At 43.0% G+C, this 27,151-nt stretch overlaps 1 protein-coding gene across 2 annotated transcripts; it reads left to right on the top strand.

The window, feature by feature from the left end:
* Window positions 1-611: 611 nt before the first annotated feature.
* Window positions 612-19,474, top strand: LOC129677021 (zinc finger protein 883-like). Of its 2 annotated transcripts, none has more exons than XM_055607570.1 (3): window positions 612-716; window positions 14,153-14,279; window positions 15,003-19,474. In XM_055607570.1, the coding sequence occupies exons 1-3, from the start codon at window positions 708-710 to the stop codon at window positions 16,661-16,663; spliced, it is 1,797 nt and encodes a 598-aa protein (XP_055463545.1). In that variant the 5' UTR covers window positions 612-707; the 3' UTR covers window positions 16,664-19,474. The 2 variants fall into 2 exon arrangements, with proteins under 2 accessions (XP_055463545.1, XP_055463546.1); XM_055607571.1 differs by lacking the exon at window positions 612-716 and adding an exon at window positions 720-751.
* Window positions 19,475-27,151: the final 7,677 nt, after the last annotated feature.

The raw sequence follows: 27,151 nt of genomic DNA, 5'->3' as shown, positions 1-27,151 counted from the left end.
AGGGGTCTCCTAGCTGAGGAGGAGGGAAGGCTCCATCCTCACTAGCCCCTGAGCATGTTCAGCCTCGGATAGGAAGCATGCGCTAGCACACGCAGCTCTTAATTTCTTAAAGAGAACACTAGACTGTTTTAGATTGAACCTCTCCTCGTTTGTTTGTACTGGACACCGCTGACTTGGGAATGAGCTTCCTATCTCAAAACCCAGGCAGGAGAACGGAGTCCAAACAAGTTCTAGGACATGGAAAAGAATAGAAAAGAATTGTCATTATGATCTCTGCAACTGTAGATCGTAAGTGCACGCAACTCACACACGGCGTTACGCAGAAGACCACAGCTCCCGCTGCGAACTAAATCCTCAGATGCCCTCCCCTAAAGCGGTTTCAGCCTAGAGCTTGACATTGGGACAACCTGGTGCTGTTTGTTGTCAGTCAAGGCGGAGGAGGATGCTCAGGGAGCTCTCGGGAGCTCGGGGAGCTGGGGGTAGGGGGAGTGGGGGAGTCGCTCTGCTCGGAGTGTGTTGGTCGAGAACCTGCCACTCAAACTCGAGAGCGAAGGGGCGGGCCTCGACAATCTCGCGAGCCTATGCGCGGTCTCCGGCCTTTGTGCTGGGAAGCGGCTTGGGGTGGTTCCCGGCTTTTGGAAGCCCGGGGTGGCCCTGACGGAATCTGCTGCTCAGGGAGCTGCGGGTGCTGGAGCTGCGGCAGAGCCATGGAGATGGTGAGCGAGGGCCGCGAGGCTGCGCGCAGGGTTAGGTAGGCGGCGTCCGCGCCGAGGGGCGCCGGGCCAGGTCCCCGGGGCCTGGGGCGGAGGTGGGCAAGTGCGCGGACCTAGCGTCCTCCCGTGCCCCGGAAGGGAGGAGCTGAGCGGAACATCGGGTTTTTGCTTCCAGTTCTTTCCCCTGCGGCGGCCTCCCTGCGTCAGCGGCCAGCTTGTCAGAGCGGGTGATGCTCTGAAGGAGTCCCAGGCCGAGGAGGCTCCTGCGGGAGAGCAACTGGGAAGTTCCTCCTCCCAAAGTTTCCCCCCTTTCCCTCTGAGCCTTGTGGAGGTACCAGAAGTAGGAGCTCAGATCCTAAACCCTTTCCCCAGCCAACAGGGCCTGGGTCTGGCAATTAAAATTCTAAATCGCAAATATGTGAGTGTCATTCCAAAACCGTATTATCAATTGATGGTTCTCCATGGTGTATTTCAGTCAGACAGCTTTCGTCATTTTTCTTCAGGTAATGAGTGGCACTTTATTATTGTTTGTTTGTTTTTTAAGTTTTTGTATCGGTATTGTTAGTATTTATATAAAAATGCCATGCACACAACCGAGCTTATATAAAAGAGGTTTGTTGGATGGAGATGGGGAGAGAAAGAGAGACGGGTCACTAAGTACCTGGCCCAGATGATGTCATAAGCTTTAGGACCCTAAAAGTCCCTAAGGGGAAGCCGGTTGAATTGCCTGCACAACATAGCATTCCTCCTGTTTTGTTTAATTAAAGAAATGAGGAGCTAGGGAGGGAGGCAAGGCGGGAAGGAGGACATTGGAGGCAAGTTAAAGTATGTAAATGTGGGCTCACTGGAAGCAACTCTTGGCTGCCATGCAAGGAGGAGAGAAAGAGGGGAAAAGGGCACCAAAATGTTCAGATTACATAGTCAAGAGGAAGGGAAGTCCCTGCCCTGGAAAGCTTAGGGTAGAGGTGGGATTTGCCAGCCATGCCCCAGCAGCAGATAGGGACTGAGGAATGCTGGAAGAACCTGGAGCTGTATATCCTCAACTTGAAGCACACCATTTTAGCCTTTTGTTAATAATAAGTGAATAACAGGCAAAGATTATCTTCTGGCTACTTCCTGCTGACACTGGGGCCACTGTGGGGAGGTCAAAAGGCTGAAATGCTGGCCAAGTCCAGGAAGAACAGGCTGTTTTGGTGCTGTCCAGGTGAGAACATTTGTGGCTGGGAGAGAAAAGTGCAGGCCCTGCTTGACCTCTGTAGGCAGCTGCTTTGTTGACATCATGGATGGAGGAAACACCTAGGTCTGCCAGGATACTGGAACGTGTATGTATGTATATATGTATATATGTGTATATATATATATATATATATATATATATATATATATATATATATATATATATATATATGTAGAAGACAAAATTAAGTAGGTTATGGAGAAACTTTCTTTTAGGTGTGTATTACCTTTAGGTGTACATTTGAAACTTTTGGGAGAGAGGACAGAGAGGGAAGGTTTGGATCAAAGAAGAGAAGCTTGAAACTCCATTTACCTAAGGGAACCTCAATTTTCCTGATCGCTGACAGTGATTAAAAAGATTTTGCTTTGGAGCTGTCATTTAAGAAGACGGTGGTTGTAGAAGTGGGAAGTCTAGAGGCCCTTAAAGCGGGCACTGGTGCTCAAGTGTGAAGTTATTTGGAAGGCATCTCGGAGGAGAGCCTGGGTGTGGTGGAGGACACGATTCGCATGGGTGCAGAGAAAAGTCAGCTCTCCCAGTCTTTCTGGCATCCCCAAAAAGCACAGGAGAGCCAGAGGTACGGGAACACAAGCTAGCAAAACAGGTCGTCACGAGCACTGCCAGGGGCCGCAGGGAAGACTCCGGGAGACACGGCCTCACCTGGTACTAGGATTTTCCAGCACGAGAGGAAAGGAAAAGCCGAGAGACCATGTCAGTAAGAAGAAAAAGATTATTCACCCAAGGGAAGACATCTGTGTGAGGGTGGGCGAGAAGGGAGGGTACCTCTGTTGCCCAGTCTCTCAGACAAAGGGAAATGTTACGCTGACCATGGAAAGGAACTCATCAGTCCACAGGTGTTGGATGTATGGATGTAGTAATCTGATAGTCAGGAAAGCGGAGTCCCAAAACCAGGGAAGGGAGTGGGGGATCCCACCTTTTGAGATAGACAGTAGGTACAGTACTAACCTGGAGCCCAAATGACCTGAGAGGTGGATTTTCTACAGTTTACAAGAGTCTCTTTTACAGAGGAAATAAAACTGTAGACATGTTAGCATCACTGTTGTACTATGCATTGAAATGTACACTGTAGAAAAGGCTTGTGTATGTGCATAAGTCTAGCACAGTAAGACACAACTTCTAAGTTTATACTTAAAGACAACCCAAAAAAGATTTAAAATCTTGAGCTTGGAACTATGATAGTGGATCTTATAGTGGAATGTTTTTATTAGAGTTAGATTAATAAATGAGAGCTCTAGTGATAAATGTCAAAGCTCAGGGCAGTCAGTACAACAGCACAACAAAGGAAGAAATATGGGAGCGTTTTCATTTGTTTAGGATACCTTAAATTATCTCAGACCTTCCAACCTTCATAACTTGCACTTATCAACCTTCAAACATCTTCTTAGACCCTCACACATTTTACCTGAAGCTCAGACCTTACAGAAACTACTTTTTTTTTTAGGCTCCTTTATGGGTCAATTATATTATCTTTACTTCTTTTAATCTTTTTTTTCTTTTTTTTAACTTTTTTATTTTTTTAATTACACTTTATTCATTTTGTATCCCCCCATAAGCCCCTCCCTCCTCCCCTCCCGATCCCACCCTCCCTCCCGTTTCTGCATGCATGCCCTTCCCCAAGTCCACTGATAGGGGAGGTTCTCCTCTCCTTTCTGATCTTAGTCTATCAGTTCTCGTCAAAAGTGGCTGCATTGTCCTCTTCTGTGGCCTGGTAGGGCTGCTCCCCCCTCAGGGGGAGGTGATCAAAGAGCAGGCCAATCAGATTATGTCAGAGGCAGTCCCTCTTCCCATTACTAGGTAACTCACTTGGACACTGACCTACCATGGGCTACATCTGTGCAGGGATTCTAGGTTATCTCCATGAATAGTCCTTTCCATTAGGGAAATGCAAATCAAAACAACCCTGAGATTTCACCTTTCACCCATCAGAATGGCCAAGATCAAAAAAAACTCAAGTGACAACACATGCTGCAGAGGTTGTGGAGAAAGTGGAACCCTTCTCCACTGCTGGTGGGAATGTAAACTTGTACAACCACTCTGGAAATCAATCTGGTGCTTTCTCAGACAACTAGGAATAGCGCTTCCTCAAGATGCAGCCATACCACTCCTAGGCATATATCCAAAAGAGGCTCAAGTACACAAAAAGGACATTTGCTCAACCATGTTTGTAGCAGCTTTATTTGTAATAGCCAGAAGCTGGAGACAACCCAGATGCCCCTCAACTGAAGAATGGATGCAGAAACTGTGGTACATCTATACAATGGAGTATTACTCAGCAATGAAAAATAAGGAAATCATGAAATTTGCAGGTAAATGGTGGGACCTGGAAAGGATCATCCTGAGTGAGTTGTCCCAGAAGCAAAAAGACACACACGGTATATACTCACTCATACAGACACACAACATAGGATAAACCCACTAAAATCTATGCATCTAAAGAAACCAAGCAAGAGAGAGGACCCTAACGAAAATGTTCAATCCCCACCTGAAAGGCAAAGAGGATGGACATCAGAAGAAGAAGAAAACAGGAAACAACCTAGAAACCTGCTACAGAGGGCCTCTGAAAGCCAGAAGAACAAAACAGGAAACAAACTAGGAACCTGCCACAGAGGGCCTCTGAAAGCCTCTGCCCTGCAGGCTATCAAAGCAGATGCTGAGTCTGATGGCCAACTGTTGGGCAGAGTGAATGGAATTTTATGTAAGTGGGAAATAGTAAGAGCTGGAGAGGACAGGTACTCCACAAGGAGAGCAACAGAACAAGAAAATTTGAAACTGTACATTTTTGAGAAGGCAGCTGAAGCCTTAGTTTCTGCTGTTAAACTGGCCTTCAACCCCATCAGAGACCTGAGGAGGATAAATTACCACAGGAAGCATAATCCAAGCGGCCCAGGTATTGCTTAATATGACAGAGGCTCACCCGTTATCCAGATGCCCTTCCCATTAGGCTCCTGGGGAGACAGTGGTTCTTATGGGCACAAGTTCTAGGGCCACCTCACAGCATCAGTCTTCGGGCGTTGGGCCCGGCAAATCTGAGAGTCCTTTCCATGGAAGAGGAATTTGGGAGAATGACTAACCTTATTTTGTCTAGGCAAAACAGAGCAGTCAACTCTCCAGGTATCGTGTCTGTCCACAGCTCAGGCAGTGAAGCAGCTGGGGCAGGCTTGCTCAACAGCACAATTCAGGTAGAGTCATCTGCCGCTGTGCCCAAGTCTTCCTGGAGGCCTTGGGGTCACCGCTAAAAGCTGGGGTCTCTGTCACATTGAGCCTGTTTATTAAGCATCTAAACGTATTATTCTGCAGGTTTCTGACAGGTTTGAGGACCATAATGGATTAAATATACCTGGGCCAAACAAACTTTGATTGTATAGTTACCCATCCTAGGTCTAACCTTGAAAATGTAAAACAAGAGACTAGGCAAAGCTTAATTAGCTTTTTGTAAATCAATTTTTGAACTAGTATCAAAGCAAAACTTTTACTATAGATGCAGCTTATAGACTGTTGATCCCGCTGGGCCTATCACATTGCATGAGTCATGAGTTTTAGAACTAATAATATAGTAGAACAGTATAAATAGATTTAAAATTATACTTGAATTTATTATACCAAATCTATTAGCCAAAAAGCCTAATAATACATCCTGGCAGGAAAAATAGCATTTATTTATTAGTTGAGGGATTGACAGAGACATAGGCAGTTAAGCATACATTTTAAATTAGCTTAATTTGAATAGACCTTTATAACCTTGAAATTTTAGCATCATTGAATCATATATATAGCATGTTGTAAAAATAAAGCTTTGAATTTAAAAATCCATACCCATTTAAAATGAGTTTTTTTGGTTTTAGTCTAAAAAGGAGATAAAATAGACAGTTAATCATAATTAAAGAGCTTTAAAATTTTGTTATATACCATGGGGTTATAAAATTTTGTTATATACCATCCTGGGGTTTACAGTTCAGTAGTGAGATTTTTTGAAAGTAGAAAGAGAAGTGAGGGATGGTGGCTTGCGTTTAGACCCCTGCAGACCTGCTGCAGAAATGGGAGGGGAAGTACACGCCTTGTCCCTAAGCTTAGATAGACTGGCGGGAGCAATGCATTTGGCTTAAGCTGGTGTCCAGAGAGAAGTAGCGGGGGCAGATGTCCGCAGCCTCAGCAGGCAGGGACAGGTGGTGAAAGGCCAGAGCAGAAGAAAGACTTGTTGTATGTGAGCATGAAAGCAAATGGGGTCCCAGAGTGAAAACTGTGGGGTTGCCCATTGGGTTTCAGCACCAAATGTTAGTATTTATATAAAAATGCCATGCCCACACCGATCTTATATGAAAGAGGTTTATTGCATGGAGATAGGGAGAGGAAGGGGAGGCAGCATGGTGTGGGGGGGGGGGGGGGGGGGGGGTGTTGCCCCAACAGAGAGGGGAGAGCAGGAGAGGGGGAGAGAGCAAGGGCCAAAGAGTAAGAGAAAGAGGGGGACCAGTCACTGTGTGCCCAGCCCAGATGATGTCACAGGACACAGGTGCTGACATAGGGCATTGTCAGGACCCTGAAGGTCCCTAAGCGAAGGCCTGTTGAATTGCCTGCACAACATAACAAGCATATATTAATTATCCATGCTAATGAGTTTCCTTGTGACACTTTCATACCCTCCATTACCCCTCTCCCAAACCCCTCCCACTAATCCCCTTCTTCCCTAGCAGTTCTACTTTCATCTGTCTTTCAGTGACCCGATGCACTTCGATGCACTTCATCAGGGTTTTTACGGGAGCCTGGCAAGACACCAGTAGAGAAGATGTCTCTCAACCCCTTATCAACTGTTAACTGCCCACAAATCCTCAGGGAGGGGCGAGGCCTCATGACCCCTCCCCCATGAAGTGTTGACAGAGCCAGTCTTCTGCAGGCCTCCTGCATGTAATCACATGTGACATTTTGGGTGCAAGGACCATGTCATGCATGTAGCATGTCACCTGGGTGCATTTTATAGGGATTTGTCTTTTGTGTACCAGTCCCCTTTCAACACCCTATTTGTCTTTAAGACGTCTTTGTTTTGGTTTCACTTTGTATTCTCTTTGTCTTTAAGGCCGCAGACACCTTCCCACAGTGTTTCTTTGGATGAGTTTTCCCCTTGGGGAGTTTATGTGATGGTGTGCCTGCTCTCTGAGCCTGCACCTGGGCCCGGCACCATGTGCCCACAGCTGCCATGTGCTTGTCTAGCCCATGCTGACCACTGTGTCCTCTCCTTAGAAAGCAGCCTGAGGTGTGGGGTGCAGTGAGGGGGCAGCTGGATGCCCTGAGCCTGGTAGCCTCTGATCTAAGAGACCCTGTTGTTGCATGGTGCCGTGGCTGCTGAGAACAGTATTGAGGTCAGCGTGGTGGAATAGCCATTTCTTCAGTGCTATTACTTCAATCCCTATGTGACTGCTAAGCCATATGATCATTCTGTTTTGTGTTTTTAAAAACAGCTGCACTGAATTTATATTTCAACCAGTGCTGTGCCGAGGTTCCCTTTCTAATGCACCCATGGCTACTGCAGCACTTCTTTTTATTCTCCTCTCCTATATTACATCCCATCTGCAGTTTTTCCTTCCTCCTCTCCCCCTCCCAACCCCCCACACACTTTCCTTCTCCCCAAATCCACTCCTCCTCCATTTCCCTTCAGAAAAGAGCAAGCCTTCCAAGAATATCAACTGAACATGGTATAGCAAGTTACAATAAGACTGGCACATACATACCGTCATATCAAGGCTGGATGAGGCAAGCCAATAGGAAGAAAGGGGTCTCAGAGCAGGCAAAAGAGTCAGAGACAGGCCCTGTTCCCACTGATAGGAGTCTCACAAAAACGGTAAGCTACACAGTCATAACATATGCAGAAGACCTGGGTCAGACCCATACAGGCTCCCTGCTGTCAGCGTCGGTCTCTGAGCTCCCGTGAGCCCTGAATAGTTGATTCTGTGGTCCATGGAACACTTGTTCATAGTGCTGGCCTGGCACCTGTCAGCTGTGTGTTTATCACTGGTTCAAATTCGTAGAATTCGCACTGTCAGGTACCCACAGCAGAGTGCACTATGAAACTTCTTCCTGGAATAAGCAGCAGCTGATACTCTTTAGCGTGGTAGCCCATAGAAAACTTGTCCATCTGTTTAAGCCAGAATTACATATGCTCAGTTCCACTTTCTCCCAGAGCCTGGAGGTTCTGGATATAGTCCAATGGAAGGTACTCACTTGGATTCTTCATTGTGGAAACAAACTCATTCCAGGAGGTGACCCGTCCTGCGGGCTAGTCGAACAGGGTCCACCTGAAAGAGGGAGTAGAAATTGGGGGACAGAGATGCGAAGAATGGAGACAAAACAGATTCCTCATGAAGTCTCAGTTTACTGAATACGCAAACAGCACTTATAAAGCAAAGGGTACAAGCAAATTATTTTCTCAGTAGCAACACATTTGTGCCACCTGGCAGGGCATCCAAGAATTCACTCAAGGTTATACAAAGTTTGCTGTCTGGTTCCCAAGGTTGCAGGGAGGTTTCTATCTACTTCTCAGGCTTAGAACACCCTGCTTGCAAGAGACTGCCAAGGACAGTCTCTGAGAAATGGAACTTAGATAAGACCCGAATCTGCCAAGGCCAGGAGGCAGAATTCCAATTACCAGACTCCTTCACAGAGGAGTTTGTAGACCTAGAGCCAAGTGGTGTAACCATCTTGAGGAGAGGGCCCAGGGAGTAAGGAGCTCACACTCAGCCTTCCAGAAGCCCATGACTAGTAAGACACAGGAAAACTTAGAACTCAAGGCATGCCTGGCTATATGTGAGACTTCATCCCAAGGCAGTAAAGACCCAGCCTCCCACAGTGGATGGTGAGGTGAGTGGCCCAGGAGACTGAGGTAGTGAGAGTGGAGGAAGGCTCATTCAGATGCCTACCACAGGAGCTGACAACACAGACCGGAGCTCCTGCTCACTGGAAAATATGTCCTTCCTCTGCTTCAACCCAAAGCTCTCCTTCAAAACCCACATACTGTGTTGCATTTCTTTTCCTCGGCAGACGAGGACAAAAGTGTAATCAACCAAGAAAAGGCACCATGATCAGAGTAAAACAAGGGTTCTGCTGACCCTGGCCTTGTAAAGCAGTAGGTTCGTTGGGTTTGCTCCTGGGAACATGTGTAGCTGCAAAGCTGCTGCATCTCTGAGAAGTCTTATCCCATAAAGTGTGTCCAATACACAAACAGTGCATCACAGAATACTACTTTAAACTTCCCACTCCTACATATTCTAGCATCTCCCATGTCTTGAGGCAAGAGGATGAAATGGGTGGAATCCCAAAAGCGAGTCCCAGGAGTCTCCCATCTCATCCTATCTCTTGGGGATGTGAGCAGCCCTATCGCCATTGCCATAGACCTAATGATCACTATTTCTGTCTTTCTTGCCTGCCTGGTTGGCCAGGGTTACTTAGCCTTGGTTATCTCTGCCCTGCACCATCATAGTGGAAGAGATAATTGTTTCATGGTGTGAGGAACACGCTGTATGATAACACCCTCCCCTCTTGCCTTTACCACTCACATGTATTTTATGTAAGGCAGACCTGGAGCTATGTGGGCCTGCTCAGCAGCTCTCAGAGATTTTGTTGTTAGCTTACTGATTTGTGCGTCTTGGATTCTTCCATCAGAGTTCTGCGAACTGTTCCTTGTGTGGCCTGGGGCTGATGTCAGACAAAGAGCTGACAGAGAGCAGCAGTGGAGAGGCTCCCACAGGGAAGGGGGCACGGTGGTAGAGCAGAATGTAGGCTGTTTCTCCGTAGATTTGTAGGTCTGGAGGACTCCCTTTCTGGTTACACCTGTCTTTGTTGAGTTGGGGGTCATAGCTGTCGGTTTTGTGTGCAGACTGTGTGTATGTTATGTATCTTATATAGAAAAGGGAATCTGTTGTCAATAGAGCCATCTTCTGAGCCGTGTTCTGATCTAGGCCTACAGGTCTATGGAAGTCTGAAGAAACGTTAATGCAGTGTCTACCTGCTTGTGAATGTACCATACCATTGGGGGGTGGCCTTGATTTCCTTTGTGGGGTCCAGCTGAGGAAACTGGAGCTCCCCTAGTGTCTCCTAACTTGTTCCAGCGAATCCCTACAAACTGAGCCCTCTCTCCCTAAGTCACGGACGTGGTTTGCCAGAAACATGGATGGACACATTTCCAAAGCAAGCTAGTTTGCATCAGCTGCAATCCACCAGGTAGTCTGATACTCCTTGACCGTGCCATTAGCAATTACAGGCTCTTTTACTATAATATGAATTACTGTTGTAATTGTGTGTGTTATAATTGTTATAGAAGGATTAAAGATCACAGGTTCAAAGGGGCCTTATTACAGCCAGAGACGAAAGGTGATACTTATTAAAAAGCCATTGCAGGTGAAGATATTAGCAGCAGGTGACAGGAGACAGTTCCATGCTGACTCCTGTGGCAAAGGAGGAATTCTTTTCACAGACCACTACTCTGGTCGAGCTGGGATTATTTATCACAGAAAGGAATTTCAGGATGACCCAGTATGTAGCAGACTTGGAGTTTGTTAAGAAGAGGTTGTAATTTAGATCTAAAGAGCATGAAGTTTGATAGAAACGGGTTCTCAGAAAGGGGAAGGTTCACCCATGTATGGATGTGACTTTACAGTCTCCAATAATTGTCTTACAGTAATCAGTTATTTTTAAGATTTCAGTGCTTTCTGAAGTTGCATCTCCAATAGTTCTTGAAGAACTTAAGATCATAGACTAGTTCCTAATGACATTATGGAGATTGCTTGAATAGTTAAAGTATTTTAATATAAACAGCAGTCAGTAGTCTTTGATGAAATTCTCCGAAAATACGTGGGAAAGGACTAAGGCCCTGTTTGGAGGTTGGCTATATTTAGGTCTTAAGCATTGTTCATTGCTGTTTCAATGTTTTATTTGAAATATTTGTATAAATGTTTTATTTTAAATAAATATATAAAAGGAATTTTGTTCCTATGAAAGCAGCTTTAACAGCAAAGTTTACTGTTGTAATTTGTGACCTGTATCTAAGTAGAGACATCAGCCAGACCCCAGGGTGAGAGGCTCCTTTTGATTTCATTGTTCTCTCAGTTTCCATCTTCCAACCTGTACAGTTTGATATTAACCCAGCAGAACTGCTGGAGAAGCACAGCAGGAGTGGGATTGTTCACAAGAGAGAGGAGGACTTGAGTAGGCCTTTTCACAAACTGGAGACCATGGAGAACTGAAGCCCAGGGGACAGTCTGGGAGTCGTTGATGGTCCCTTGATGCATATAATGGGTGGTCCCGGTGGCATTTCTGTCACAGTCGTCAGGCTGATGGATTCCAGGGAGGGTGTGTTATCCTCTTTGGACCTGGACTTCTGGACTAGTTCCCAGACCTGGCTTTCCTTGTACAGGTTTACTGTGCTCCCAGGTCAGCATGATTTACAGTATACCTCATTAAACTCAGTGTCGACGGCTGGGTAGGACAGTGATCAGTCTTTGCTTCATGGCTGCTGCATGGGGGAGCTGCAGAGTCCTTTCACGTTTGTATTTTCCCTCAATGGAGCCACACAGGACCAAGAGCAGCTAGGAGACATTTATCTTACACACTGTATAGTGACCTAGAGCAGCTTTTGGTGTTCATGTCTCTAAACTGCGGGAACCTCACATTCTCCAGCTCAGGTGGGTCCTCATGGACCAGCCCACCTCCTGGCATGGTGCACGTTGCTATGAGTAACCTTGACATTGCCGGATTATTTACTAGAGCAAGGCTCCTGGTTTTCCTCCTTCAGCTTTTCTTTCTTCCCTTTCCCTTTTTGAGAGTTTTTATTAATTTTTTATTATTTTTTTTATTATCGCCCCCAAAGTTGGTGTAGAGTTCTTCCCAGAGTATCACATGGAAGGTAGACCCACCATCCCTCCATTCACATTCTCACATCCTCTGTCAGGGTAATTCAGAGTGCTCCTAAAAAGTAGTGACAATGATTCGCTCCCCACAAGTTTGTTTGCTTATTTCTCAGCTTATTTTGCATTGTATTTTGGGGTCTTTTATGAGAGCTCATGATTAATATGGATCAGCATAAATGAGTAAAATTCAGCCTCTGAGAACTATACTTTCAGGTATAAAATTACACACTTTGATATATGTGGATAAAAATAAGACCTTTGTGCCATCTACCTTTAGTGTCAATTGGGCTGCGTTTTGACCAAAAGCATAATGTTACCTGGGTATTAGTGATGTGCATCCTGAATTCTCATTGTATCTATCCTCTTAAAAAAAAAAAAAAGCCTTTGTTTGCCTGACTTACAGAATAGTGGGGAGTTTCAATACCAACCTTGAACTAAACATGTCATTTTCGAGTTGTATTTTGTGTTTAGTTCTGAAACAAATCAAGAAAGTGATTTGTTCTGAAACAAATCAAGAAGGTGTAAGACGTTGTCATCTGTACAGTTCATGCTAAGAACTGCTTAATCCATTTATGGAATAAATTGCCAAAAAAAGTTCTCATGCTGTTTACCTAAACTGTAAACTTTTTGTATTGAGCCACATTCAAAGCTGTCCTGGGATAAAATGTGGTCCACAAATTGCGGATTGTCACACCTAGATACCACAAGGAAGAGTATGGATGGTCACAGACATACTTCTGGAAGGTCCTGCTTGCTTCCTGACAATTTGCAGCTCTTTACCTTCTGTCTCTTTCAGCTTGTCTGGTGACACAGGCTGTTCAGAGTTGTATTTAAGATGAACTTAGGTTTGATGGCATTAACAATGCCATTTTATTTTGTTTCCAGTTTGCAAATCCTATATATTTTCACAAATGATGAATTGTTTATTAATTATTTATTTATTAGCACATAACAAAAAATTATTTTTCTCTAAAAAGAATAGGATAACAATTTTTATTATGAAGTATGAGGTTTAAATGCTTCAAAAATTTATTTCTATAAACACTGAGTATTTTGAATGCTTTGTTTCAACACTGAATTTTGTCATTTAAAACTGTGGATATACTTAGGAAGCAGAAGTCTGAGCTTCAAAACTTAAAGCTAAAGAATCTTAGGATGAAGGACGAAAAGAGTCATTCCTAGGAGAATGTGTCGGGGCTGCGAACCCCATATTAGGCCTTGCAAACCTTTGTTTCTCTGCCTTTCATACTTCTGCTTAGTGTGGTGTGCACGTTTCTTCTGGCTTCCTGGAGTCGTGGATGGCCATGAATCTACATTGTGTTGCCTCCACCTCCCAAGTGCTGGGATTAAAAGTCTGTGCCCCCCACATATGGGTTAAGCAGCGTGTGTGTGTGTGTGTGTGTGTGTGTGTGTTTTAATCTTTCCTCAGGAGCCCAGGGCCTTATGTGTACTATGCTAGAAAATATACCCAGCCATATGTAAATTGTTTGGGATTTATGGCTACCATTTTTAGGTTTAGAAATAAAATATAAATATTAATATCAGTTTTGTTTTGCTGCCTTTTTTACCACATTTCCATTTCTAACCTCATGTGAAAACTGCTTAGAGGTTATTTTAGTTTTTGTAACTTTAAGTTTCTATCTGAATTCTGGACCAGGTAACATTTGGTTAGAACCTAGGTTTGACCATTTGCCATGTATTTGACAAATGATGAAGAAAAAAAAAGAAACATATAAAATCATTCCCATGAAAAGATTATTCTTGATGTACTTCCTATTGTAAGAAAATGCATAATCACTTTAAAAACAAATTTAGCAGTGAATTCTTCCACTGTTGTTCTCCCTCATGGCTGCTAACGGACAGCCCTAGGGCACTGCCGTCAGCATTACTGCCGAGCTGGTCAGCATTACTGCCGAGCTGTGTCGGCAGAAACCCTGACTCCAATCCAGAACTCCTGAGTTAGAATCAGCAGCCATCTAACTCACTGTGACTTTCTCATTTCATCTCATCTATATACAGCAGAGAGTGTTGTGTAATGCTAGTTTATACGCTACATACTTTGGTGGCAATCCTTTGACATTTTAAATGTCATATGATGGTAATGTTTACACTCGTTTGCCAGGCACTGTGTCACACTTAGGTAAGATGCTATAGAATATTAGCATGATATAAAAAGCCCCTTACTGAGCAATTTCAGTTTCCTGAATCATCACTCAACTGGCTCTCACCTTATCTTGGGTGACACTGAAACTCTGATCAGCATGGTATTTTATCTGTGTTCATTTTTATTTCAGGACCAGTTGACATTCAGCGATGTGGCCATTGATTTCTCTCCAGATGAATGGGAATACCTGGACCTTCCTCAGCGGAAACTGTACAGGGATGTGATGATAGAGAACTCCAGAAACCTGATCTCTGTGGGTGAGGACAGCATCCCTACAAAGCCCCAACACACTGCAGCACTTAATGTCCTTCCTTTCGGAAATGTCTGCTCTAACCTGTGCTTTTCATAACCAACACAGATTTGTGCTTTAAAGGACAGTTGTGAGGTCCTTGGCGTACATAAGACGTTCATTCCCATTAATTCTTGTCATCTGTTGTATAGAGTTATGTATCCTTACACAGATTTTATCAGCTAACATGGGCTCTCTATCTATGCAGGCAATTTGGAGTACCAAAATAGTATTTTCCTTTGGTCTCAGTTTTACAAAACTGTTATGTAAAATTCACCTGGTATCTCCTACAGTCTGTAATTGTAGGTAGCCAGGTTTCAGACAGCCCATACAAAAAGGGGGGGGGGGAGTAAATAAATAAATAAAACTATGGTCATTTATTTTTCCTGATGGAGATGGCGATGTGGATTGGCCTAATTACCTTTGCCATACAGGGAAAAGAAGAGTTGTAGTTGACAAAAGTAGCGAACTTTGCTTCTGCTACAGTGAGACTGCGCTTCGCTTTGTGTGGGGCGCACAGCTTAATGTCATCATTAAGTTGTTTCTGTACTTCACATTCACAAAAGTAATGGAAACCTTTGATGCTGTGGTTTTTCCAGATGTTCCAGTCTGGTATAACTTCACATGTACTTACTTATAAACTGTAATCACCAGAGTCCATTAAATTAATTTGTTTTCAATTATTTTACAGCTCTTTCTCATCATTGTACCCTGAACTTTTCACCAGAACAGATCCTAAAATATGTCTTTGAAAAAGTGACTAATGGAAGTTGTGGAAGTTACAGCCTTAAGAGTTTACACAGAAGAGAAGATTGGGCAAATGTACGTGAGAGTAAAGGTCAAACAGCCTACCATGGTGAACATAACCAGTGTGTGATCATAAACAATACCAAAGATGTCGCTGACAACAGAGATCAAGAACAGAAAACAGCTATGGAAAAAACTCATGCCAGGACGGGTATTTTTGATGAGCCATGTATTTATGAGCAAAAATATTTACAGGAAATTTTTCAGTGTAACTTCACTTTGAAAGGAAGTTTGGAAGATCTGAGAGGGGGATTAATCCTTCACTCAAACAATTTTGTAGACAAAGGAGTGAGAAACAGAGAAGCCATCTCTAAAAGTGATCATGTAGAGACTTCCTATCCTGAAAGATCCTTATTCCTCAGTCAGCAAATAGATCCTTCCTGTGGCCAAATACACAATACTAATGATCATAGGTTGCCTGCTATTGATCCATTATTGCACAGCCAAAATCGAGATACAGATATTTGGAAAACCCCCTACATGTGTAAAGAAACTAGTAAAGCTTTTAGTAATGGATCTACACTAAATAATTGCAAAGATATGATTATTGTAGAGAAATCTGGTCAGTGTAACAAAGTACATAATAACTTTGACCATTGCTCAGGTACCAACAAACATCAATGTTCTTCTCCAGAGAACCCTTTCAGTTGTGAAAATTTCTTTACTCAGTGTTCAAAGCTTTCTATTCATCAAGATAACTGTATTCAAGATAGTCATTGCAAGAGTAAAGATTCTGACACAAAGTTTAATCAAACCTCAAACCTTTTGATGCCTAAAATTCAGCATACCCAGAAATCCTACAAGTGTAATGAATGTGGCAAAGCCTTTAAGTATTGCTCTAGTTACAGTAAACACAGCGTAACTCACACAGGAGAGAAACCCTACAAATGTAAAATATGTGGGAAATCCTTTACCCAGCGTGCAAGCCTCAAAAAACATCAGAGAATCCACACTGGAGAGAAGCCCTACAAATGTGAAGAATGTGGCAGGAGCTTTAACCACTGCTCAATTCTTAGTCAGCACCAGAGAATCCACACAGGAGAGAAACCCTATAAATGTAAACACTGTGAAAAATCCTTTACCCAGTGTGCAAGCCTGAAAAAACACCAGGTAATCCACACTGGAGAGAAGCCCTACACCTGTGCAGAGTGTGGCAAAGCCTTTACCCAAAGCTCAACCCTCAGTGAGCACCAGAGAATCCACACTGGAGAGAAACCCTACAAATGTGAAGAGTGTGGAAAAGCCTTTACCCAGTGTTCAAGCTTGAGAAAACACCAGAGAATTCACACTGGAGAAAAACCCTACAAATGTGAAGAATGTGGCAAAGCTTTTAACTGTCGTTCATCTTTTACTAAACACCAGAGAATTCACACAGGAGAGAAACCTTACAAATGTAGAGAGTGTGACAAAGCTTTTATCCATTGCACAAACCTTACTCAACATCTGAGAATCCACACAGGAGAAAAACCATACAAATGTAATCAATGTGGAAAATCCTTTAGTCAGTGTTCAAACCTTAGAAAACATCAGAGAATTCATACATGAGTGAAACCATCAAATGTTAATAATCTAGTAAAGCCTTTATACATAGTCAAAAACTTGCTTAATGTCATATAATTCAAACTGGTGAGTCCCACAGAGGCAGTGGATGAAGCAAAGTCTATGACTGTCATTCACAAGTTTCAGAAAATTAATTCTTCCTGGGAGAAACAATACCAAATTCTTAGGTTTATAAGCCTTTGCTAGACACCACAGAATTCACTTTAGAGAGAACCAAAAATGATTTTTTTAATGTGAAAAAAAATGCAGTTGGCTATCTCTTACTAAATATTGAATTCACGCAAGACAAAAACTGGAAAATGTTCAGAACCTGGCAGTGTCCAACTTGCACTAAACACAAAAATTCATACCTGAGACAAACCCTACAAGTGTAGAAAAAGTGACAAAGACTTTTATGATTTTGCACACCGTAATAGCAGAGTTTACACTGGAATGGAACACTGCAAATATACCAAATGTTTCAAAGCCTTTAAATCAAGGTACAAAGCTTTTTAACATCAGACAATATAGGAAAATTTTCAGCTTTGTCCCAAATGTACAACCTAAAGAGCAGTAAAATACTCATGTTCTGTGCAAGTCTAAAAAGTGTAATAAGGCCATAGTTCATATATAGGCTCTAAATAGAATTGATAGTAGAAGTCTATAAGTATAAATGTTGTAAAACCTTCAGTTGTTGCTTAAGCTTTACACTCTTCATTGACCCTCATAGCTCTCAGAGAATAGTACCAACAACTCGCTTCTCGAAATATATGATTGTATTACATATTAAAAGTTTGTGAATATGCACACTCATGAGAACTGAGCATTAAAGAACAAGACTCATTTCTGAATGTAATGAGTGTTTTTCCAAAGATAATGCATTTTCCTTATCGTAGATAAAGCTATGGATGACAGATGTTACTAATACATTCTTGGGTAAACAGTGGAATAACCTATTAACGATATACCCCAGGACATTTACATGATTTTCCCCAAAACAATGTGGCAGGCTAAGAGGGTTCAGAGTATTTGGGCACTGAGACTGCTGCCTGCCCAGGATAAGAGGGAGAAGAATGCCCTTGAGGCCCTCATGCAGCGCCAGCTTCTAATTGTGACCAGCTCCAACACAGACATTCCCGTGCTGAACATCCAATTTCTGTTACACACAGTAAAGGCCACATGCCAAGGTGAGGGCAGCACAGAGGTCTTGGTGTTTCTTGAACAGATCAAAGGGTGATCCCAGCAGAGCAGCACTAGCTGCTGCTGCTACCACCACCACTGTCTGCAGTCGGCTAGCTTGGTGGAACATGCAGAGGCCAAATGCAGGCATATAACTGTTCAGGGTTGCAAGATTCACTAATGGGCTGTGGTGCCACTGACCTACCCAGGAAGCCAAGAGGGAACATGTGCGCCAGTGTCCACAAGAGATGCCGGGGCTGCACAAGCAGCTGAGATATGACTCCGTTAGCCCTGGGAGCCCTGGATAGGTGAGAGGAGGGGTTGTTTTGAAGTATAAGAAGCCACCTGCTTGAAAGTTCACCTGACCCTTTCTCACAGTGCAGCAGGCATTGGAGTCAATTTTTCCATCTAGAAGGGACCTGGAGAGAAGGAAGGGGTCCATCAGACAGACAGCGAACCCTGATGAATGATGTGCAGGAACTGGCCAGGTGGAGAGGTCTGATGTGTGTCTGTAGGTTGGGATAGGGGTACAAGGGTCCTAACCTGAGCCTCAGTTTTTATTGTGGCCTAAATGGTGTCCAGTCTATGTTGGGACACTGTGTGTGTGACCCAGTCTAGATCAGGGAGTGAAAGGGGGTACAGGCAGAGCTATCCAGGTTTACCCCAGTTAAGAGTTTATAGGATCTGGCAGGCAAAGGGGTTGCATGTAACACAGGAGGGGTCTATAGGTTGGGAGTAAGAGGCAAGCCCCCGGCCCCAGGCTTTAAAGTTTTATAACTTAGAATACTTCCTGTTCTCTCTGCTTCCCGAATGTTGGCTGGTTTCAGGTTCCTGTTGCTGTGCCTTCCCTGACAAAGCAGACTCTGCCTCTAAAATTATAAGCAAAAAGGAAATTATTTCTCCCTAAAGTTGTTTTTATGTGGGAATTGTATCGCAGCAACATAATAGAAACTAATAGGTTCCTTGGGTCACGCCTCCAAAATAAGAGTTCAAAGACATTTGCCCTTTTACCAAAATAGTGATAAAAACAAGGAATGTATTTCATTATTCAGAAATAGGAATAACAGTCATGATAAATGAAGTGCAGGTATGCTCAGTGCTTTAAAGTTGCAAAACTTGAGAGATTTATTTGCCTAGGGTTGTAGGGTCTGATGTATGTTAGGTTCCTATTAAATTGATTCATTTTGTTAATTGGTTCCTATTAAATAGTATTTAAATGAAACTAATGAATTAATCCATTAGTGTCTGTTCTAATAAGATCTGCAGTAGATGAGCACACGTGCTTGGCAGGTGTTTTCTGTTGCATTTTCTGCCATCAGCAACAATGAAGACAATGTAGAAAACCATTAGAAGGGATGGAGTAAGTGATGTGAATCTTTCTTTTAGCTGTGGAGGTTGGCTTTTGAGGTTTGTTGTTGTTGTATATGCATACTCCATGCATGTATTATGTGCATTATTGTGTATCTAGTACCCACATAAGTTGGGAGTGTGACATCCCATGGACCTGGAGCTACAGATGGTGGTGGACACTGTGTGGATGCTGGGAATCAACCCACCTCCTCTGAAAAAGCAACAAATGCTCATAACCAATGAGCTATCTCCCAAGCTCCTATGTTTTTAAATAAAATATTGCCTGTGGATTTGTTCCTGGTGATGTTATTGGGGACCACAGTTAACTGACATAGGGGTTTCCTTGTTTCCATTTTGACATTCAACACATAGTTGGGTTTTTTTTTTCCAAAACAAAACTAAAAGTTAAATGTGAAATAGAGTGAGAACACAAATTTATATTCATTAGACATAGTGTATCTAAACAGATAATTAGGTCTAGATACCCACCTATTCAATATCCAGAAAGAATATAAAATGAGAGGAAAATAAAATAGTGAATTATAGAAGCTATTTTCACTTGGGCAAAATCTGTATGAATTCTGTGCTTTATTATTTGGGGGCTAACGTATCATTCAACACATTAATAGGTTCGGTTGGGAGCTCCATGTGTGCATGCAGTGTTTAGTCATCAACCAACTCAAAATACGCGAAGGAAACATTCAGAATGACTTACCTCACTCCTCCATGCTTGGGGTCTCCAGCATTAGAGTTAAAGCCACTACACTTCCAGGCTGCTATCCCTACGAACACATCGGATAAGGAAGTGGAGTCTGACTCACGGCTGTGGTGCTGCAAATTAGGGGTGTTAGAGGTTGACCTCTCTATGGTCTAGGCAGTTTTATAGTAATACTTTTCTGGAAGCCAAAGAAAGGCAAAATTAGTTTTTGGCATAGTCTAGGAAGTCAATTGAAACTGAAAGTTTGTAGACTAAGAACAGTCTTAGACTTGGGCTCTTTTTAAACTGAAAGCCAATGGCAGCAATCTGAAAGATTTTTCTGTATTTGATTCTCATATGCCAATGAGCTTTCTGAGTAGTTAACTTAAAAACAGGCAAGAAGTCTTTGTAATGCTACAGTGTTTTTTGTTTTGTTTTTAGTTTGTGTTAGTTGTCTAGCTTTATTTTCTAGGATTCAAATGTTTGTTTTCATGATACCAAGTTAGAGTGGTTAGACAAAGTTGAAAATGTTTTGGAGAGTGGCATCTAGATCAGTACTGGAGGACTGTCCATCTGGAAGGTAGCTAAAGTGCCTAAATAAGCAAATCAGAGTAAGAAAAAAATTATTGGAACAATAAGGTATGTTTGGTTGTTGTTGGGTTATTTTAAGAGATTTTGGTGGTTGGTTGGTTGGTTGGTTTTTCAAGACAGAGTTTCTCTCTCTGTGTACCCTTGATTGTCCTGGACTCGCTCTGTAGACAAGGCTGGTCTTGAACTCACAGAGATCCACCTGCCTCTGCCTCCCTAAGTGCTGGGATTTTTCTGTATTAGTTACTATTCTGTCGCTGTGCGAAAACACCATGGCCACACTACAGCTGTGGAGGGTCAGCGTCTGTAAGGACGGGGAGCACAGCAGCAGGTAGCAAGCATGGGAAGCTGAACACCCTCGTCTTGAGCTATAAGCACAAAGCAGAGAGCTTCAGCTCTAAGTAGTGAGTAATTTTGCCTCTGAAAGCCAGCCCCAGGTGATGGGCTTCCTCCAATAGAGCTGCATCTCTGTTCAACCTCCCCCAAACAGCACCACCAACTGGGGAACATATATTCAAACATGGGAGATTTGGGGGCTACGGTCAACTCGCTGACTCCCATGGGCTGCTGGCCAGATGATAACGTGGAATGAATTTAATCCAACTTCAAAAATCCTCATAGTCTTTCCCAGATCGGACCCTTTAAAAATCCAAAGTCCCTTCAGAGACTCAAGATTTTACTTAATTGTAAACATACTGTCAAAACCTCACAAGTTATATATCTCCAGTATATGATAATACAGAACATATATTACCATCCCCCCCCCAAAAAAAAAGAATTAGGGCATAGTGAGAACATAATGGACCAAAGCAAGATTGGAGGCCAGCAGACCAAACACCAAATCCTATAGCTCTGTGTCTAGAACTTTTAATTTCAAAGAGCTTAGGTGATTCCAGCCCTCCAGCTTTGCTGCCTGCAACGTACATCTCTCTCTTAGCTTGGGTTGGCTCCCTTGTATGAAGCTATTCTTGACAGAGGCCTCATGGCTCTGCCGTGTCTAATGTCCTGGGGTCTCCACCACAAACCAGACTTCACTGATAGAGCTTTACACAATGGCATCTCACAGCCTCTTAAGGTCTCACAGACTTCACAAAGGGACTCCCTGCCACATTCTGCCTGGCCTCAGCAGCTCTCTGAAATCACGGAGGGAGAATCTGTGAACCCTTCACTCTTACATATTGCATGCCTTTAAATAGGCAGCGGTGTGTAGAAAACACTGCCAAGCTGTGCACACAGCTTGGGATGAATCTTGACCTATTGAATCACATAGTTTTCATGCAGACATAATTTTACTCAGTTAGCTTTTTAGGAGCAGAAAATGCTTTAGGCTAGTGGTCTAACCTTCCTAATGCTGAGAACCTATAATGCAGTTCTTCATGCTGTGGTGACCCCCTCAACCATAAAATTATTTTGATATGCAGGATATCTGATATGTGACCCCTGTGGAAGGGCTGTTTGACCCTCAAAGAGGTCACGACACACAGGTTGAGAACTGTTGTGTTAAGCTCCCTTTTACAAATTAGAAGCTAGGTGGTCTCTTGACCTGAGAGCACCCTTTCCATTACCGAAGTACAGACGAGGATGTCTCTCCATATGGTGATAATCTTATCTACTTAAGCACATGCTTTGGCTGCAACGATAAGTTTCTGGTGTTCTTTTTATCATATATATATATTGAGTCCCACTTCCTCTTCTTCACCATAGACCTGAGAAACAGTAATTTCTCATAGTCATGCCACAGATTCAATAGTATGCTACCTTGTAATTGCATCTACCAAAGAAATTAGAAATTATGCTGAGACTCATAACCAAAATTTGGGCAGAGTGCAGGGAATCTTATGAAAAAGGGGGGACATAGTAAGACCTGGAGAGAACAGGAGCTCCACAAGGAGAGCACAGAACCAATTTTCAATTTACCATCAAGGAAGTTCTTAAAAGGAAAAAGAGTGAACAGATTCTTTGCCAAAACAATCCTATAAATAGCCTCGAACCAGTTTTAAAAATTGTTTCTTACCTCTTGACAAACCTCTAAAGTCAGCTTTGCCCTAAGAACTACTGTCTTGCAGGCTTCCACTAAAATATCTATTTAAACTGTGCTCACAGCACTCATCTGCCTTTCTAGTCTAAAGTCGCCTTCCACGTTCCTTTAAACTCCGCTGGGCCACTTCTTCACAGCAGCAGCCTGCTCTCTGGTACCAACTTCTTTATGGTTGCTCTGATAAAACGCCATGACCAAGACAAGATATAGAAGACTTGGTGGTCTTGGGTTTGGATTTTGACTTTGTTTTCTTTGGTTTATTGTTCCATAGGCCTAGGGCCCATCGTGGTGGGTATAGAATGGTAGTAGGGACAAGACTCTGAGAACTCGAATTTCAAGCACAAAGCAGAGATAGCAAAATGGATGTGATGAATTTTGGATCTGAAAGCCTGTCCCCAGTGAAATACTCCCTCCATCAAGGCTGCACCTCTAAAACCTTCCCAAACACTACCACCAACTAGGAAACAAGTGTTCAAATACAGGAGCCTATGGAGGAACACTCTCGTTTAAACTCCTACAGCTTGATTCTAAATACAGCAAGAATAACAATCATGTGGGCTTTTAAAATGCAATATCCAGTTTTTGTAATACTGGATATTGAACTTAGGAACAGTACTCTGCCACCCAGCCATATTGGTGGCACAGGTTTTTTTGTTTGTTTGATTTTTTTGTTTGTTTGTTTGTTTGAATGAAAAAAATGCTTTAGATTAAACTTTTAAAAGCATTTTTGAGTCTAGGAAGCCAAAACAATAATATATCATCATCAACTTCTTTTGCAGTTCATTGGTAGGTTGCCTGCTAAAAGTTATTTTTATAAAACATGTTTGTTTCTTAGTTTCACTGTTAACCTGGCTATAACACAAATAATTGAAATTCCACTATATTGTTTTAACAAGCTTCACAACACAAGAACTGAGCAGTTATTAATCTGTTCTTAGCCCTCTTAGCAAATTTGGCTTCCTCCCAGCACACATCACAGCAATAGTTGCATTTTTTTTCTTTTTTTAGCTTTTACTGTTCCAGCTCTTTCTCTTTTTTGTTAATTTTTTATTTTTTATATTAATTACAGTTTATTAACTTTGTATCCCAGCTGTAGCCACTTCCCTCATTCCCTCCCAATTCCACCCCCCCCTCATTTTCTCCCATGCCCCTCTCCAAGTCCACTGATAGGGGAGATCCTCCTCCCCTTCCGTCTGACCCTAGCTTATCAGTTCTCATTGGGACTGGCTTCATTGTCCTTCTCTGTGGCCTGGTAAGGCTGCTCCACACTCAGGGGAAGGTGATCAAAGAGCCAGCCGCTAAATTTGTACACCTAAAGAAACGAAGCAAGAAGGAAGACCCTGGGTAAGATGATCAATCCTCACTCAGAAAGACAAATGGGATGTACATTGGAAGAAGGAGAAAACAGGAAACAGGACAGGAGCCTACCACAGAGGGTCTCTGAAAGATACCCAGCAGTATATCAAAGCAAATGCTCAGACTCACAACCAAACTTTGGGCAGAGTGCAGGGAATCTTATGAAAAAAGGGGGACATAGTAAGACCTGGAGAGGACAGGAGCTCCACAAGGAGAGCAACAGAACCAAAAAATCTGGACACAGGGCTTCTGAGACTGATACTCCAACCAAGGACCTATTCATGGATATCACCTAGAACCCCTGCTCAGCTCTTTCTCTTGATTCATCTAGACCTCTGCTATGTCTGAATTTCCTACTTCCTCTTCTAACTCCTCCTGCCCAGGCTGTCAGGAAGTCCAGCCCTATTCTCTCCCCTGCTCAGTGACTGACTGTAAGGTGCTTTTTGGCCATATCAGGGGACAATTGGGAAGCACTATATACCATACTGAGACAGGAAAGTGTCAGAACAAAGCTCGTAACCAGATATGGGGGGGACAGAAATCAGCTTTGAATTATGCAATAACCTTATGCCTAAAGTTACCTCTTCTTAAGTTCCCCCAAATTATCTCAAAGCATTAAGGCTGTCAGAAAATAATGTTCTTTGCTTGCCGGAAGTCCAGGGGTCCTATAAGAGAGCAATAACACAGACAAGGTAATCAGCCACTTATTCCAGTAGGTGCTCATTAATACTGGATGATATCTCAAGTGAGGCATTGCAGTTCAAGTCTATAATATAATCACTGTTTAAACAACAGCATATTTGTTTTTCCTGTTGTGCTTTGGATCCAAGCAATGGATTTATGAAAGCTTTGCACATACTCTTCTACTGAGCTTTATACAACACAGCTCAAGAACAGACCTTACTGACCTAAGAAAATAGCTATACCAACAAAATATTAGGATATGTATTGATAGTCTTAAAATATGAGCCATGACATTTAGTCTGGGATAAAAGTAAGGTATACTGCTTGAAGACTGAGAATTTTCAAACAATGGTTGCAGCTATACGGTAGAAAAGATTTCTATCCAGGAAAATAAGCATAAGATCAACATGACAAGACCAGAGTGGGACTGGAGGCCTCTCCTTGCTACCTCAGGGAAGAAGATAGGAACTCAACGAAGACAACCACTGTTCCTGTAATGTCTGTTCGGCTGAGCTCAGGCTGAAGACAAGCACAGAACCTGCATAAACAAGGCACCAAACCCTTCCTGAGTTCCAAACAAGGAAGAGTTAGGCCATACAGGTATCCAGGCATGTCATAAGCCTAGATAGGTATCAGAGACTGAATGAAAATGTTTTCATTTAGAACATCCTCAGAAAGCACCCCTTGGTGCTTTCTCAGTATCTGCTTACACCAGGTACTCAGATACTCTCCTGTGAGTTTTTACTGTCAATTTGATGCAAGCTGGTCACCTGAAAAGAGTGACCCTTAATTGAATTGCCTACATTAGATTGGTCTGTGGCTGTGTTTTCATTAAAGTATATTGACTATTGCCTGATATCAGGGTTGACGGGGCATGGGCACAGCTAACTATGGGTAATGCCATTTCTGGGCAGGTGGTCATAGGCTGCATAAGGAAGTAGCCAGTGCTCCTTTGTGGTTGCTGCCTCTTGAATCCTGCCTTGAGTTCTACCCTACTATCCCTCAAACATGGACTATGACCCAGAGCCTAAAATTAAGCACTTTCTGTCTCAAGTTGCTTTGGGCCATGGTGTTTCTCATGGCCACATACACTAGAATGGGCACTAATGTGTCTGCATATGGGAAATACATGAACATACATTGAACCCATCAGTTATTTGTATCTGAAGTCCGAAACCTTATTCACTCCATGACTATCCTTGTCATATTGTCTTGTTTCACCTTCCTTACCAAAGGGAAAGCACCTTTCCATGTTTTATCAAAAAAGGGATACGTTAAAAATGGAAAACACATTTATTTCAAGTAAATCCAAAGAGATTCATTATAGAAAGTATCCGGTGTCCAAGTGCAACGTAAATTATCACCAAAAAAGATGATGTTAACAAGCATGAATACAGAATTTTGCCACTGTTGTTGTTTGAATGAGGAAAAACAAACCTTATAGACTCTTATATTTTGTGGAACTGTTTGGGAAGGATAGATATGGCCTAGCTGTAGGATGTGTGTTCCTGGGGCAGGCTTTGAAGTTTCACAAGCTCATGCTAAGTTACCTGTTACCTGCCTCTGCTCTGTGGCTGCATCTCACTGTGTGAGCTCTCTGCTGCTGTTCCAGCATCATGTCTTCTTGACTGGTGACATGTTCCCCCTACCATATGGCCACGAATTCCAAGCCTCTGAAACTATAGACTCTTTTATCAATTGCCTTTACTATGGTGGTTAATTGCAGTAGTAGAAAAGTAGCTAAGAAATAACTGGTACCAGTAGTAAGATACTGCAGTGACTGCCCTGACCACAACGGTCTTTAGAGGAATGTGGTAGACTTTGAGACTTGTTACTGGGAGAAAGTTTGATCACAGTAAGCAAGGCTAAATGGACCATCCTAGTAGGACTTTGAAGACAGAAGTGCTGATGGCAACGTGCTTTGGAGGTTCACAAGAGGCTAAAGAGGGGAAGAATTGTGGGGGTGCCTGCAAGCCTCATGGCTGGCAGCCAAATGATCCAGGTGAGTTAAGAATGAAACTCAAATATCCTTGTTGTATCCTTGAGCATCTTTTGGATATATGCCTAGGAGTGGTATAGCTGGATCTTGACGTAGCACTATTCCTAATTGTCTGAGAAAGTGCCAGATTAATTTCCAAAGTGGTTGTACAAGTTTACATTCCCACCAGAAATGGAGGAGGTTCTGAGACTGATACTCCAACCAAAGACCATTCATGGAGATAACCTAGAACTCCTGCACAGATGTAGCCCATGGAAGTTCAGTGTCCAAGTGGTTTCCCTAGTAATGGGAACAGGGACTGTCTCTGACATGAACTGATTGGCCTGCTCTTTCATCACCTCCCCCTCAGGGGGACTGCAGCCTTACCAGGCCACAAAGGAAGATAATTCAGCCACTCCTGATGAGACCTGATAGACTTGGATCAGAAGGAAGGGGAGAAGGACCTCCCTTATCAGTGGACTGGGGGAGGGGCCTGGATGGAGAAGAGGGAGGGAGGGTGGGATTGGGAGGGGAAGAAGGAGGGAGCTATAGGTGGGATACTAAGTAACTAAACTGTAATTAAAAATAATAATAAAACATAATTAATTTTGATATGTTTAGTAT

Source organism: Psammomys obesus, unplaced genomic scaffold (genome assembly GCF_907164565.1).
Source record: "Psammomys obesus unplaced genomic scaffold, mPsaObe1.curated_primary_1811, whole genome shotgun sequence".
NCBI lineage: Eukaryota > Metazoa > Chordata > Mammalia > Rodentia > Muridae > Psammomys > Psammomys obesus.
This window is presented reverse-complemented; position numbering and strand designations above follow the sequence as displayed.